The 18,226-nt window shown below is 35.4% G+C and overlaps 1 protein-coding gene across 2 annotated transcripts in view; it reads right to left on the bottom strand.

The window, feature by feature from the left end:
• STAU2 (staufen double-stranded RNA binding protein 2) overlaps positions 1 to 18,226 on the bottom strand; it is a gene marked incomplete at its 3' end in the record, with an annotated part of 226,201 nt that overhangs the window by 142,334 nt on the left and 65,641 nt on the right. For both annotated transcript variants that reach the window (XM_084230139.1, XM_084230140.1), the window contains exon 7: positions 12,163 to 12,300. In XM_084230139.1, the coding sequence (XP_084086265.1) occupies positions 12,163 to 12,300 (138 nt within the window). The remainder of the gene's footprint in view (positions 1 to 12,162; positions 12,301 to 18,226) is intronic.

Raw genomic sequence — 18,226 nt, 5'->3', positions numbered from 1 at the left:
ACAATGTTATAGTTAAGAACAAAGACTTCTGAGTCCAATTTGATTATTTAAGACATTCCTAGGTGAATGAACTGATGCAAATTAATTAATATAGCTATCAATTGTTTCATCTATAAGAAAATACATGTAAACTGTCATGCAAAACAAATCATAATTGCTTAATAAACAATAGCTTTTTATCATTAGAATTATTTCATAGTTGTATTTGGAGAGCAACTCACAAGTACATCTATGTATGTATACATATCAGTCACATCTACATGTACATTTTCTGAGTTGGGTACTGCTCTTTTAGAGATGATTGTGCCAAGAGATAATACAAACATCAAAAGTGAATCAAAAATCAAAACAGTATTTACAAAGTCCAATTAAAGAAGAAATACAAGATGAAACAGAAAACACATAAGCAGAGTGGGATTTGTTTTTAAAACAGAGACAAGAATATATACAACTCTGGAAATTAAACAGTGTGGTCTATATAATAGATGGGCAAAAAAAAAAAAATCTCAATGGAAACTAGAAAACATTTTAACTAAGTATGAGGGAACTACAATATGTCAAAACTTGAAGGATTCGCCTAAAAGAGGATATAAAAGAAAATATACAGCCAAGGAAACAAAAAATGTTGGCAAGGATTGGATAAAAGGAACACTCACCCACTATTGGTAGAAATGTAATTTGGTGCAACCTCTATGGAAAATGGTGTGGAAATACATTAAAGAAATAAATATGGCAATACCACATGATCCGGCAATATCACTGCTAGGTATTTACTCAAAAAAAATATGAAAACTCAGGCCTCCCCTGGTGGCACAGGTGGTTGAGCGCTGTGCTGTGAAGCTGAATGCAGCCTCTGCAGTGCTGGTTCAATCCCAGCATGCCGGCGAGGGTCCCACATGGAGCGGCAGACCTCTCCTGTCTCGCCTGCTGCTCCCCTCAGCAGTGTATTTCAGTACATCTGCCTGTTCTGTTCCCCACTCTGTCTCTGGTGAATCTTCTCACCCCCCTGAGCATCTGGCCTGTACCCAGGTTCTTGTATAAATAAAATAAATAAATCTTTAAAAAATATATATGAAAACTCTAATACAGAAAAATTTATGCACGCCTATGTTCATAGCAGCATTACTCACAATAGCCAAGTCATGGAACCAACCCATGTGCCCAGTAACATGTGACTGGATAAAGAAATTGTGGAATATATACTCAATGGGATACTATGCAGCTATTGTAAAAGATGAAAAGAGTGCTTTTTGGAACAAAGTGGATGGATGAAATAAGAAATTGTGAAATAAGTGAAATAAGAAATTGAAAGACTGATACCAAATGGTTTCACTTGTTTATGGATTATAAATAACCAAAGAACACATACTGACAAAGCACAACAAAAATAATTCTTAGACTGTGAAAAATAAACTGGTTGCTAGAGGGGTGAGAAGGGAAGGCAGAGGGGATAGGGCAAAGAAGGGGATAGGTGACTGGCATGGGAGTACTGATAGAGGGTAAGTGAAGCATGTGGATATGTGTGAAAATGTGTCCCCCAAATTATATTGATTATGTAAATGAATGGCAAATGAAAAATTAATTATATTCAAAACAAATTTGAGGGCCTCCCCAGTGGCGCAGCGGTTGAGCGCTGGGTTGCGAAGCTGCCCGCAGCCTCTGCGGCGCCGGTTCGATCCCCGGCTGCTCCCCAGCCACCGGCGGAGGGTCCCACATGGCGCGCAGACCTCTCCTGCCGCCCGCTGCTCCCCTCAGCAGTGTACTTCGGTCCTTCTGCCTGCTCTGCTCCCCGCTCTGGCTCTGGTGAATTCTCTCACCTTCTGACTGTACCCAGTGCTTGTATGTATGTATGTATAAATCAATCAATCAATCAATAAATAAATCTTAAAAAAAAAAAAAACAAATTTGAGCCTCCCCCCCAAAAAATATATATCCATAAGTTTATAGAAAGGCAGAAAAATAACATATCTAAAATAAATCCCAAGAAAATAGAAAAATAAAGACAAGAGCAGAATTCAAGCAAACAGAAAACAAAATATAACAGAGAAGTTCACAAACCCAAATATTGGTTCTCTGAAAAGATTAACAAAATGATAAATCAAAAGTACGACTGATCAAGAAAAAGTAAGAGAAGACAAAATAAGAATGAAAATGGGAGATTACTATAGCTACTGTGCCATTACAAAATAATAGACACCTAATATTTTAAGCTGAAATATTTTTAGTAAAGTGTGAAAATTCAATACAAATTACTAAAACTGACAGAGAATAAACTCATAACTGAATATGTCTATAACTACTAAAGAAATTAAAATCATAATTTAAAACTTTTCTACAAAGAAAATTCCTGAGAGCTTCTCCAGCAAATTCTATCCAATATTTAAGATTGAAATATATCAATCTTAACTAAAATTAATCTAAGAATAGAGAAGAACCATTCTCAAAATTATTTACCCAAATTATTCATTGTTCATTGAAGCATCACTTTGCTTCCAAAATCCAACAATAACAATATAACAAAGGATATCACAGACCAATTTTACTCATGAACATAAATGGTAAAGTTTAAACAGTATGATAGTGAATTGAACAAAACAATATGTAAAAAAGAACAATCATGACAAAGTTAGGTTTATTCCAGAACTGCAAGGTTAGACTACCAAACAAAATCAATCAAGGGAAGAAACTTACTAATGAGTTTAAAAGAGAAACATACAGTCATCTTAATAAATAAATGCAGTTGAAAAAATTCAACATTCATTCATAATAGAAACTCCTAGCAAACTATGAGGACGAACTTCCTTAATATGATAAAGGATATTATACAAAACACCTACAGCAAACCTGAAGCAAACATTATACTTAATGTTTAAAATTTGAAATTAGAAACAAAAATGCCTCTATTTTCACTAGTATTTAACATTTTACTACAGATCCTGAACAGAGCAAAAGACAAAAAAAGAAAAGCTGTAAAAATTAGGAGTATAAAAAAACTATCAATATTTGTAGCTATGATATTTATACATAAGAAATATAAGAAAATCTACAGAGACTTATGTGAGTGTAACTTCTCTGTATAAAAGGTAATACACAAAAGTCAACTCATTTCTACATTCTATCAACAATGAAGATGAAAAATGTTAAAATATGCCAATTACAACAAATTAAAATCAAATACCTATGATGTTTAAGACCTTTCCACAGAAAACAATAAGCATTATTGAGAATATTAAATATAGTGAGAGATATACCATGTTCATGTATTGAGCACTCATTAATATGATATCAATTCAAATCAATGGATAAATTCAAGAATTCCAATCAAAATCCCATATATAATTTTATAATACTTAACAAACTGACTCCAAAATTCCCATGGAATGCAGAGTACTAATAATAGCCAAGATCCTTTTAAGTAAGAACAGGTAGGGGTACTTACTCTTCTGGATGTCTAGACTTATTATAATATTAACCTAACAGGAAAGACAGACAAATTTCACTGCATTAAAATTATTACTTTGTTCCTCAAAAACACCATTAAAAAAGGAAACTCGGGCCTCCCTGGTGATGCAGGGGATTAAGCACCGCACTATGAAACAATCCGAAGCCTCTGCAGCGCAAGTTCGATTCCCGGCCAGCCTGGGAGCAACCTGCATGGCAAAGTAGACCTCTCCTGACTCACCCACTGCTCCCCTCAGCAGTGTGCTTCTGTGGGTCTGCCTATTCTGTTCCCCACTCTGTCTCTAGTGACTCCTCTCACCCCCCGCATCTCTGGCCTGTATCCCAGTTCTTGTATGCATAAATAAATATATCTTTAAAAAAATAAATAAATTGAAATAAAATAAAATAAAAAAGGAAACTCACAATACAAGAGAGGGTATTTGAAATTCTACGTAACTACAACAGATTCACATTCTTACACCAGTGAGAATGGCACATATTAAAAAAACTAGCAACAACAAATGTTGGCGAGGTTGTGGAGAAAAAGGAACTCTCCTGCATTGCTGGTGGGAGTGCAAACTGGTCCAACCACTATGGAGAGCTGTGTGGAGATTTCTGGACCTACTAAAGATAGAGCTTCCATATGATCCAGCAATTCCACTCCTAGGTATTTACCCAAATGATGCAGGGTACCTGCATCCCTATGTTTATAGCAGCACTATTTACAATAGCTAAGCTATGGAAACAACCCAAATGCCCAAAAATAGATGACTGGATCAAGAAGATGTGGTACATATACACAATGGAATATTACTCAGCAATCAAAAAAGATAAACTCATGCAGTTTGCAGTAACATGGATGGAGACAGAAGGGATCATGCTCAGCGAAATAAGTCAGAAAGAAAAAGAAAAATACCGGATGGTCTCACTCATAGCAGGAATTTAGAAAACCTAAATAAGGGACCAGAAAAAAGACTAATTAATACAAAGTAAAAATCAAAATCAACAAGCAACTATAAACCAGAGACACACTACGGGGGTGGGGGGGGAAGGGGAACGGAAGGACTAGGGTCAAAATAAGGGGGGGGGTGCAATTGTATGGGGAATGTAACCAAAATGATAGTGCATAATGATTGTGCAAAAATGAAAAATGATGTAAGAATTATATAAAATAAAATATTAATTAAAAAAAAGTTCACATTCTGGAATCTATAGTAGATCCCTAGAAATCCATGTTTTGAAAAACCAGTGGAAAAACAAGTAAAGAGAGCTGAACCAGAAACCTATATTTGAAAAGTGAACTGGATGACTTTACCAGGTATCACTGGTAAAACTTCAATAGCTTCATGCCACTTGAATAAAATCTCACAATTATAATACACTGCATCCTGGAAATGAAAAGGTACATGGTACAATAAGATCCAGCTTTCTGATATAACAATGATACTTCTATCCACATTTTTCTTCTTTGGCTGTTGTGTGAAATCATAATACTGACTATTTCACTTGTCTCAGAACACAAAGATTCGCATCTGTAACCACACCTATGCCATTTGCCATTTATTCTCATATTATTATTTAGTTTCATTTGTGTTACTATTTCCATCACTAAGTTTTAGTGAACAAACTACTTACAAGGAACTCAGTATATACCCAAGAGTGGTTTAAAAAACTCAAGCTTAATAAATACAAACAATGTGCAAATTACATGACAAAGAAACTGTACTCTCTCAGAATTCTGGTCAAGATGAATTAACAACATTCTTGTACCATATGAAACACTGAAAATGGGTTCATTATAGAATTTCTGTAACAACTATCATACACTTCATTGTTCAAAGCAGCAGTAGTCTGTGGAGCTCATTCAGATCACTCAGAATCAATAATCTAGTACTGGTCAAGGCAAATCCCTAAAGCGAGGTGAAGACACAACACCCCTGTATTTGTTGACCTGCACCTGACCTGAACACAACAGGTCCTAAGTATAATGTGCTTGAGTAGCTGGCTAGCACCAGTCTCTGCTACCTGCTTTTTTTCCCCCAATGCTTGGCTTGTTCCCCAGCTTCACCGAGCCCCTGTGTTGTTGCTGGAATGCTTGCTAGCTAAAATATTAGGCCAGCTACGTCAGAACGTTCTTTTACTGCTCTGGGGGGTCAAAAGACTTGCCAAAGTAAATGGCAGCAAAAGACCCCGTGAGAAGCAAATAAATTTAAAATGTTGTATCTGTTCTTTTTTTATATATATGCTATATATCTTCACTCTCATTCAATTCTGCTGCTGCTTCAAACCTAAATCTCACTATCTACTGAGGTTTCATGTCCATTGGCTCCTGCTTTCAGACATGTCACCTAAATGCTGTTCCCATCTCAGCATTTACCTTGATCTGTGCCTGCCAACAGTGCATTGGACCTATTCTGACCATCAAGACTTAACTATAAAATTTTGTGTGAGGCAAAGAAGTCCTCAAAACTAAGAAATGAAAAAGTTCTAAAATAACATTTACCAAAAACTTAATACTTTATCTTTCACTGAGTCCAAATAAAATTGGAGAAATTTGCTTTATTTGTTTTAAACAACCTGAAGATCTTATTTACAGGTAGAAAAATTAATGTCATCTTAAGTATATAATAAAAGTGTGTTCATACGCAATTTAGTTGTCATTATCTCTTTAAAAAGACAAAAAATTTCTAAAAAAAAAACAATTTTTAAGAAATTTACTCTGGAATAAAATAGACAATGTCAATAGAGATTTTCTTTTGCTTTTCTCATCATTAATATAAGTAAGTACATACATTTTATAACATACAAACTTATTTTTTATGGTGATGGATAAGTTGGAACATTTTATATGTAGACATTTTACTTCCATATTCAATTATAACACATGATAACATTGCTTATGTAGCTTGATATTCAAAAGCCTTTATTTTGATAAAGTAGCTGCAATACTATAATGAATCCACTGGGACTACCAAAAGGAAAAAAACAATATGAATTCAGTGTGAAAACATTTAAAAGCACAGCCAAATGCTCTTGTTTGACTAGAATGTTTATGAATACCCATAAAGTGGAGGTTGACCTAAGATACTCTAAATTCCTCTTTCAAAAGGGGGTATTCAATATACTCCATAGAAAAAGAATTGTTTAATAAAGCCAAAGCCAGTTATATTCCTACACATGTCTAAAATATAGGTGCTTTTTTCCCCTTTAACCTGTGCAGTTCAAAAGGATACTTTCTAAAATTCCTTAAAGCTAAGAATGTAAAAAGATAAATATACATGTATGTTACCAACTAGAAATATTAGCACAAAACTGCTCTGGTTCCTAATGCCATCTAGACAATAATGTGCTTACTAACTATAGAAGAGCCCCCTACCCCTTTGAATATCTAGGTTCCCAAGAGCAATTAATCTGTGAGTATATCCTGAGTGTACATTTCTAACAAAAACCAAATAAACTCTCTCTCAATCAGACAAGTAAGGAACACATAAACATCAATGATTTATTAAGGCCCTACTATATACATACCACTGTATTAGGTGAGATAAAGAAATATGAAGAGTGGAAATGATGTCATGAAATGACAAAATAGGGAGCTACTGGCAAAATTCTCCCCTAAGCACAACAGAAATCAACTATTAATCACAAGGAAATCTCACTAGCATATTACCTCCTTCATGGGATTGAACCATGCATATTTTTCTGTAAGGTGGATGGCCTCTACGGCTCCCTATGGTGGTGGAAATGGAGAAGAGAGCTGAAGCCGTGCTGGCAGCAGTCATTCCAGTCAGCCAAACAAGTTGGGAGTCTGGCATAAACCTAGGGCTCTGGCATAAACTGGTGTGACACACAGCTTGGCACAAGGGATCCTTCCAGTGAGGGTAAAATACTGTGCTGATTACTTACTGATACCTAGGTGGGACCTTTTGTTGAGCCCTGGAGAGTCTGGCTGGTGGCAGCACAGGAGGCTGAGTATTTCCTCATGCCCCTCACCCCCCAGGGAATTGAGAAATTTTGAGATCAGAAAGAAACCTGCTGCACACTAGAGAGCAGCAGCAAGGAGGCAGTATGCTACAGTGCAGGCGCCATGCAGGAAACTAGGGCTTGTGCTAATCCCAAAGACAGGAAAAACGAGCAAAGACTACTCCTGAGTTGTTCCCCCACATCCCCCAAATCTGAGTATGAGGTCATTTGGATTTCCCCTTCCTCTTCCTCACTGATCCACAAAGATAAAGAAAAACCCAAAATTTAAGCCACAGCTTCACTTATTATAAAACCTAGAGAAGGCAACACACATGACATGGTGAAGTCAAGACTGAGAAAACAAGATAAAAAAACTGACAGAGGATAAAAATCTCCAGGTACTAAATGTAATAACAAAAAATTGAAATTTACAAGAGCTATTATGAAGAAACTGGACATAGTCTGAGAATCTCAATTATACATAGAAAGGAAGGTTCAGAGTCTCAAGAAAAGATATTAAGTAATAGTAGGAGTTCTTCATCAAAGAGAGTGAGGTGAGATACACACACACACACACACACACACACACACATATAGTCAAACAGAGATGTTGGGGATGATGAATACAATGAATGAAACTAAGACAGCCACAGAAAGCATGGTAAATAGCCTTAATCTTGCAGAGGAAGAAATCCATGAACTTACAGTTAAAAATGTACATATGACTCAAGAGGAAGTAAAGAGAGAAATAAGATTTAAGAAAAAATAATACCTAAGAAGTTCCCAAACCTAAGGGAAGAACCATAGATGTCCAGTAAGAGGAGAAAACACCCAAATTTCTAAATGCAAAAACACATATACCAAGAGATATAATTGTTAAATTATCAAAACTCCACAGTAAAGGCTGCTGGGTAAAGAAAACATGTAACATCCAGTCTGAGACTCTCAATTATAGCCCTACAATGGGCTTTCATCAGACTTCTCAGCACAAACCCTGTAAGCCAGAAGAGTGGAATAACAATACTAAACACAAAACAGTATGTCACAATACTAAATCACAATGCTAAAAGATAAAGACAACCAGCCAAGCCTGCAAAATTGTCATTCAAATATGAATAAAAGCTTTAGCAAACAAAAGGCAATGGAATTTATCCCACATGAATGGATGAAATGAGTGCTTCTACATAAAAACAAAACCCTGATCAAAGAAATAAATTCTAACACACAATCAACAGCATACACAAGAATAGTATGAAACAGCAAAAAAAGCATCAAAGGGCAGAAAAAGGACAGTTTGCATAGATTTAAAAAGAAAAACCATTTGAGTAAGTTAAAGTTACATATTAGAATTAAATGAATTATATGTCATGATAAGTAGTGTTGTCAGAGAAAAAGGAACCACTCATAATAATAAAATTCAGAAAGAAAGGCACTAAAAAACAAATATATATGCATCTAATCACAGAGCTTCAAAATACATGAAGAAAAAATTGACAAAATTTAGAGGTGAAATAGACAAATTCACAAAAAAAAGAGAAAGAATTAGAAATTAAATAGGCAATGTTGGGCCTCCCCAGTGGCGCAGCAGTTGAGCACTGGGTTGCTAAGCTGCCCGCAGTCTCTGCAATGCCGGTTCGATCCCCAGCCACCAGGTGAGGGTCCCACATGTCGCGCAGACCTCTCGTACCGCCCGCTGCTTCCCTCAGCAGTGTATTTCGTCAGTCTCTCTGTTCTGCTCCCTGCTCTGGCTCTGGTGAATTCTCTCACCCTCCGATGCTTCTGACTGTACCCAATGCTTGTATAAATAAACAAATAAATCTTTAATAAAAAAAAAAACCAAGTTTTTAAAAAAAAAAAAAATAGGCAATGTTACAACAGATATCACAGAAATGCAAAGGACATAAGAGACTACTAGAAATATCTATATGCAAACAAATTGGACAACCAGAAGAAATTAAACAATAATTTTTTGTCTCAGGACTATATCAAACTTTTGCACAGCAAAACAAAAAGAAAAACAGAAAACAAAAAATGCTTTTGTATAATAAAAGAAACCACCACAAAAATGAAAAGGCAATTTACTGACTGGGAAAAAGATATCTGCACATCATCTGTCCAACAAGGCATTAATATCCAAACTATATAAAGAACTCATATAACTCAACAATGGGGGGAGAAAACAATCCAATCAACAAATGGGCAAACCTGAATAGACACTTTTCCAAAGAAGACATGCAGATGGCCAATAGGCACATGAAAAAATGTTCAACATCATTACGGAAATCCAAATCAAAACCCCAATGAGCTATCACCTCACACCAGGGGGAAAGGCCTTTATCAAAAAGTCTGGAAACATATATCAATAAAGGTACAGAGAAAAAGGAAGTGTTATCCATTATTGGTGGAATGTAAATTGGTGTAGCCTCTATGAAACAATATGGGAATTCCTTTAAAAACTAACTAAAAACAAAACAACATATGATCTAGCAATACCATTCTTAGGTATTTATCCAAAGAATTTAAAAACACTCATTGGATATATATACACACACACCCCTATGCTCACAGAAGCATATTCACTATAGCTAAGTCATGAAGACAACCTAAATGTCCAGTGACTAATAAGTGAATAAAGAAGTCATGGTACCTATACTCAACGGGATACTACCCATTTAGTAAAGAGAGGAAGTCTTGGCTTTTATGACAACATGAAGAGAACGTAAGATGATTATGCTAAGCAAAGTAAGTCAGATGGTAAAAGACAAGTACAGGATGGTTTCACCATTATGTGGAATATAAACAAAGCAAGTGAACTAATGAAACAACAGAAATATCTCTTTTAGATGCTGAGAGTAAAAAATGGTTACCAGAGAGGAAGGGGAAGTGAAGAGAAGGAATGGATAGACAGGCTCAATCTGACAGTGTGAACTAAACTAATACTTCGGTGGTGGGTGTGGTGAGGTATATATACTTATCAAGATGTGGAGCTGCACTCCCAAAACTCTTATAGTATTATAAAGCAAAGGTAAATCAGTAAAACTTTAACTTAAAAATATGAATATTATATATTAATAAGGAAGGTAAAACTTAGATATGCAAGAAAAGTTAACCAATATGAGATAACATTTTTGAACACCAAAACACCTGCAACGTCATCAGCACTTAATATCTCTTGGTTTTAATCCGATTATATGAAGGTGAAATCTAGAGCTTTGACTGGAAAAAGCTTGACAAATGAATATAATAAAACAGTCTGGAGAAAAATAGGAGAATTTAAATGTAGACTGGGTACTAGATGATTCTAACGAAGCATCTCTGGTATAAGAAAAATGTCCATACATTTTATTTATTTTTTATTTTTTTATTTATGCAAGAGCTGGGGTACAGGCCAGAGTCATGGGAGGGTGAGAGGATTCACCACAGACAGAGCAGGGAGCAGAACAGGCAGACGGACCGAAGGCATCGCTGAGGGGAGCAGCAGGCAAGACAGGAGAGGTCTGCCTCGCCATGTGGGATTCTCCCTGGCCTGCCGGGAACATAATCAGAGTCACGGAGGCTGCGGACAGCTTCACAGCTGGCGCTCAACCTGCTGCGCCACCAGGGAGGCCCTCCATACATTTTAGAGATACAAATTATGTAGGCAGTAATCACATGTAATTAGAAATCAGCTCTGACATACTTAAGGGAAAGACAGACGAGAGGGTGGAGGGCAGAGGAGGAGGAAAGAAAAACTGAGAGCTGAAGCAAATGTGGCCAAAATCTTAATTTTATGGTTAGATGATGATAGCATACTAGCAGTCTATTATACTATTTTTTATAGGACACTATTAAATATATCTGCACATAAAGATAAGAAGATGGGTTTTGAAACAAGGAGGGCAATTTCGGCATTCTACCAATACACTAACAAATATTCTTCAGTTTTCTTGGTTGCATAATGCATCAGATCTCTCAGCAATTGAGTCCTTCAGTCCTCACCTAGCTGGATAACCAGCTAGCTCTCTTCTATTTTTCCCAATTAGCTACAAGCTCATACTCTTGGCTCTGTTCCATCATCTATCCTTCTCAATTTTGTTTCTAATTCCATCTGTTTCCAATTCCCAGTAGTTCAGAGAATCTGGCTGGAAATTATAACATGAAAAGTTAAGAGATAAGTATTCTAAATGATAAATTCTGTGGTAAATAACCTGTGTGAACACAGAGTCCCTTCAAAAACTTATGCCATCTGTACTAACATGTCCTTGACATGTTAGTACTAACATGTCCTTGACATGTCCTTGACATGTCCTTGACAATGTTTCAACCACGTTAGTAGGTGGACTGGGGGAGAAGAATATTTTACGTGTAAACAGTTTTAATTTCTGCTATGCTGAGTTTGCCTTTTCCTCAAATAGAGATATTCCAAGCTGGGAATTTCTAACTTTTTTCATAGTTAAAAAAAAAATCTTTTAATATGAAAGATAGAAATACAGGGGCCTCCCTGATGGCACAAGGGGTTAAGGCACAGCACTATGAAACTATCCACAGTCACTGTAGCATGAGTTCGATCCCCAGCCAGGGAGTTGACCCACATAGCGCAGCAGACCTCTCCTGTCTCGCCCGCTGCTCCCCTCAGCAGTGTATTTCAGTCAGTCTACCTGTTCTGTTCCCCGCTCCGTCTCTGGTGAATTCTCTCACCTCCCATATTTCTGGCCTGTACCCCAGCTCTTGTATGCATAAATAAATAAATCTTAAAAAAAAAAGTTAGAAATACAGTACCTGCATCACAAATTCCCGACGTCGAGGCATTCCTCTTTCTGAAAGCAAAACATAATCTGGCTCCTTTTCCTTTTTGGCCTGTTGAATTTGAGCAAGGCGACTAATGGGGTTCATTCCTTGACCATACTCTGGTCCTGCCTAAAAAATAATTTGAGAAGGAATTTCAAAATATGCTTATAAAACTTGCTATTGGATCCTTTTTAAAAAAGTGGTTCTCCCATCCTCTCCTATGTCCCCAAACTGTGGAGAAGATAAATGAAAGTCATTTTGAAAATGAATAAAAGAAAATCATAAAGTGAATCTGAAACTAAGGCTTCTATGGGAGTTGAGGCTCAGCAATATTATTGGTAAGCTGGGTCAATTATTACTTCAAACATTTCAGCAGAGCAGAATTGCTTCATAACTTCTATTCACCAAAAAACAACAAAAAGAACATGAGAAGACAAGCCATGGCTGGGAGTATTAAAAATGTGTGCAATATATATATAATTAAAAAATCACATTCAATATTCAAAATGTACATTTTTAGAACTCCTAAAATGTACTAAATCTCTTTTTAAGAAGGGCAACAGTGATAAAACTATGTTAACAGAAAAAAAATGAAAAGATAATCTCATAAGGAGTCAGAAAATGCATACAGAAAAACCATAGTAAGAAACTATCTCAAAACCATCAATTCAGCAAAAATTAAAAAGTCTGACAGCCTTAACCGGTAAGGATGAGCAGTAACATACTTACACAGTACTTACTATAATATTAATTAGAACATAATTTGACAATATCTAGGTAAGCCAAAGATTTTCTCTCTACTGCCAGTGGCCTAGTCCTAGGCATATATATATATATATAATACCTTAGAAAACTGTTACCCTTAATGTGCTAGCACATATGTATAAGAATACACAAGCAGTTTTACTGAAAGAGCAAGAAAAAAAAAACCAGAAACAGCCTAAACAATTATCAATAATAGATAAATTATGGCATATTCATATAACAGAATGGCACATAAGCAGTGACAATGAAAGTATTTCAGGAAAAAATGTGAGAAAAGCAAGCAGAGAATTCATCTAGTATGACAATATATTTAAGTCCAGTGAAACTACCAAACACTGCTGATATTAACTATCAATAAATGGAGAGACTTATGTTTAATTATAAGATACAATCAGATACAATATTGTTAAAAGATCAAGTCTCCTCAACTGATTTATCAATTCATAGCAATCCTAATCAAAATAGCAGCAGGCTTTTTTTGATAATAATTAATGAGTCCATGTAAAAATTCATATGGCAAAGGGTAAATAACAAAAACAACCTTGGGGAAAAAAACCAAGCTAGAGGACTCAGACTGCCTAATTTCAACATTTATTGTAAAGCTATGGCAGTCAACACAATGCATGTATTATTGGCATAAAGATACACACAGAGATAAATGAAACAGAACAGTGTCCAGAAATAGATCCACATATACACGGTCAACTAATTTTTAACAAAGATGCAATAGCAATTCAATAGGAAAAAAGGTAGTCTTTTCACCAACAGTACTGAAATAATTGTATTTCATAAGCAAAAGACAAAAGAAAAAAAAAACTTCAATGCATACCTCCTACCATCTACAAAAGTTAACTCAAAATGGGTTATAGACTTAAATATAGTATCAAAAACTATAAAATTTTCAGAAGAAATGGAAAAGAACTGAAAACCCCGAATTAAAAACACATTTTATAGAGAGTCTTTCTATGAAACAGGAGTCAAGAGTATATAATGGAGAAAGGAAAGTCTCTCAAAGAATAGTGCTGGGAAAACTGGACAGCCATGTGCTAAGAATGAAACTAGACTACTATTTCATAGCATACACAAATATTAACTCAAAATAGATAAAATTTTTGAATGTAAGACCTGAAACCATAAAATACATAGAAGAAAACATAAGCAAAACACTCCACAAGACAGGTTTCAGTAATGTCTTTGTGGATTCATCTCCACTCCCACTGAATAGGAGAAAACATTTGCATACCATACATCTAACAAGGGGTTGATATCTAAGATCTACAAAGAACTCATACAATTCAACAAAAAGAAATCAACTTAATTTTTAAAAAGGGCAGAAGAGCTAAATATTAGGCAATTATCCAAAGAAAGATACACAGATGGCTAACAGGTACCTGAAAAAACACTCATTATCACTTATCATCAGAGAAATGCAAATCACCACAACAAGATATCACTTCACACCTTTGAGAATGGCCCACATGTTAACAGAAATAATAAGTGTCAGCAAGGATATGGAGAAAAAGGAAGTCTCATACATTTTTGGTGGAAAGGGAGACTGGTCCTGCCTCTATGAGAAACGTATGGACATCTCTCAAAATATTAAAAATAGGTACACCATATGATCCAACAATTCCATTCTTAGCTATCTGCCCAAAGAATGCAAAGACACTAATTTGAAAGAACGCTCTTGTATTCACTGCAGCACTATTTACAATAGCCACGTTATGGAAACAACCTACATGTCCATTGGCAGAGCAGAGGATATTTACACGATGTAAATACTACTCAGCTATATACCATTTACAGTAACATGGATGGAAATGGAGGGGATTATGCTAAGGGGAATACATCAGAAGACAAATATGGATGCTGCCACTTATATGTGGAATACAGAAAAACAAAACAAAGGGTCAGATAAAATCAAACAAGTAACAAACCCTAGAAATCTGACTGTGGAATTGAAGCTACCAGAGTTGGGAGAGGAGAAGCAAAGCAGGGAAGGGGCACAATGGACTACAGAAAAGGTGCCAGGGTGTGGTATGATAACATATACCTGAAAGATAAGCTCTTAGACCTCTAAATCAAAGGTTTTAAAACAATAATATATTCATTTGAAAAAATGAAATAAATTAAATGGGTAATCAAATGTAAGTAGGCAAAATATGTGAGTAACACTTCAAGCTTATGTGCTACTAAACACATTTAAAAATCCCCAATATCATTAGTCTCTGGGGAAACATGAATTAAAATCACAATGAGATATCACTTGAGTGATATATACTTGAGTGACTTGAGTGACTGAAATTTAGGGCTATACTACATGTTAGAAAGGATGTGCAAAACTAGAATTCTCTCACACAGCTAATGAGAATGTAAAATGCCACAATCACTTTGAAAAACAATTGGTAGTTTCTTAAAATGTTCCGTACACACCTATGAAATGAATTCCACCCTTAAGTGTTTACCCAAGAGACATGAAAGCATATTCCTGTAAAACTTACACATAGATATGTTAAGTCGCTTTACTTGTAATAGGTCAAAACTAGAAACACCTTAAATAGCCACTAAAGGTGAAAAGATGAACAAATGATGGTATATCTTTACAACAGAATACTACTTAGCAATAAAATAGCACCAACATTGATAAATGCAACAACATGGATGAATTTCAAAATGATTATGTTGAGAGAAAGAAGACAGCTAAAAATGAGTGGCCACTTAGGAACTGGGGGTGGGAGGGTTACAAAGGGGCATGAAGACATTTGTGGAAGTAGTAGATAGGTTCATTATCTTGACTGTGGTCATGGTTTCATAAGTGTGTGTGTGTGTGTGTGTGTATATATATATATATCAAAACATATCAAGAAGTACATGTTAATGTACATATGTACAGTTCACCATATGTTAATTATACCTTTTAAAGTTGTTTTTAAAAATCTAACAAAATGCCATTTTTCAGAAAAGGAAACACTGTAAAATATAAGGTAAGGAAATGTTAAACATAGTACTAATGATAGGAGGTAGTATCATGATGAGACAGAATAATGGAATAAGAAAGATTGAGAAAATTCTACATTCAAGCTGGGTGGTAGATTTTACTTACTTTTACTTGGTGTGCATTTTAATTTATAGACAAGTTCTATATAAACATGTTAGCAAGCACCCTATTTTAATTTTGTACGGAAGAATGTTTATGAATAAAGCTTGTCTCAGCAGCTTAATGGTGGTATTAGTCACTATAATAAGGAATGCTGGAAGAGCAAGAAGGATAGAAGGGAACGTGATGAGTTCTGGGTAGAGTTTAAGGTGCCTGTAAAGTATTAAAAATATCCAATATGCACTATAAAGCATACATGAGTATTTGGGGATCATCCATATAAAAACTGAACTAAAGCCCCGAAAGTATGAAGAGCAGCCTCTTCATACTTCAATGAGAGCATCAATACTGCAATTTAGATGACGGGAAAGGAGAAAAGGAAAATTTTAGCTTTTGATGAAATACTGGTTTCTGCTACTTACGTATCAAAAATAAAAATTAAATGTAAATTTCCTTTACAAAGGAAATAAAGGCAGACTGGTAAGAAAAGATAGACAATAATTTTTAAGTCTAAAATTGAGTATCAATGAAATGCTAAAGCAAAGCTTTTAAGTCTGGCATTAGAAGTATACCTAGTTCATGACGATGTTCAAATAAATAAGAATATACTTCCAATGGCATGTTGTAATTATTCCTGTTTAATTCACCTCTTTCATTCATAAGAAGGTGTTTAAATTCAAAAGACACTGTTGCAATATGGATTACAATGATAAAGACTCTGATGCATAAATCCAATTAGATAAGAATGGAGTTCTGAGAATATTAAGAATGACTAGTTTTCTTCCCTTGTCTGAAATTAACTTCTAGCATCCTTGAAAATTACACTATTCCATAGATATCAAGACTTTAAGAGTATAATTCTACAAACTAGCAAGGACACCTTTTTTTAATTTTTATTTATACATTTTTTATATCACTCTTCACTTTTGTACAATGTGTGCTTTTTCCTCTCAGGTGTAGTCCCCATAAAATTCCCACCACCAATTCACCTGGGCACCTTCATCATAGTCCTAGTAAGGACATTCTTATAGTTGTGTAGTTGTGTCCAGAAAATTTTATCTCCAACACAAACAAATACATTTTCAAAAGATACTATTTTAAACTTAAGCTGCCATTTACTGGTCTACTATAAGGTGTGACTGTACTTAAAATTATCTAAATTCTAACAGTGTATGTATGTTGCTTTCTCAAATAACCTTACATTGTAGGGAATATATAAAGGCTTTATTTTCACACAAGACAGGAATGGCATGGGTAATTTCAAGTGTGATATATATGAGGAGAAATGCAGGGAGCTATCCTAATCTGGGAGATCTGGGAGTGGGAGAGGATTAGAACGGTTCTCTGAAGAAATCAAGTTTAAGTTGAGATCTGAATGCAGAATAGAAAGAAAGTTCTGGGATAATATGTTTATATGATAGAAGTAATAGTAAATAATTTAATACAAAATGTTTCTCCCCATTAAGAAATAACATTTAAACAATAGTCTTGCTTTTAACTTCCATGGTTAAAAGGAACAAGAGTTATTTTTCTATCCTACTATAAAAATGTATTATTTTAATATTCTTAAATTATCATAATTCGGTTTAATTTAAATTAGATGCAAGATATTGAGACCAGTGTTGTACTGCCAGTCTGATATAGAACACTACTCTTTCATCACGGAGAAGCGATGGATTTTATATATAAAAAGATTTAAGAAAACTTGGGCCTCCCCGGTGGCGCAGCGGTAGAGCGCTGGGTTGCGAAGCTGCCCGCGGCCTCTGCGGCGCCGGTTCAATCCCCGGCTGCTCCTCGGCCACCGGAGGAGGGTCCCACATGGTGCGCAGACCTCTCCTGCCGCCCGCTGCTCCCCTCAGCAGTGTACTTCGGTCCTTCTGCCTGCTCTGCTCCCCGCTCTGGTGAATTCTCTCACCCTCCCACGCCTCTGACTGTACCCAGTGCATGTATAAACAAAACAAAAACAAACAAGCAAACAAATAAAGAAAAACATGCCTCTATTAAAAAAAAAAAAAAGATTTAAGAAAACAGATCATGGAGATATCCATGTGCATATAAAATACGAATAGACAGAATCAGATACAAAAAATAGTTAATATTTTTATTATCAAATATTTTATAAATTATTTAATAATTATTAGTGCATTCTATTATTCTAGCTATAATAATCCTTCCAACAAGATTTATTAAAAA

The sequence above is a fragment of the Talpa europaea genome (genome assembly GCF_964194135.1).
Source record: "Talpa europaea genome assembly, chromosome: 3".
Classification (NCBI taxonomy): Eukaryota; Metazoa; Chordata; class Mammalia; order Eulipotyphla; family Talpidae; genus Talpa; species Talpa europaea.
This window is presented reverse-complemented; position numbering and strand designations above follow the sequence as displayed.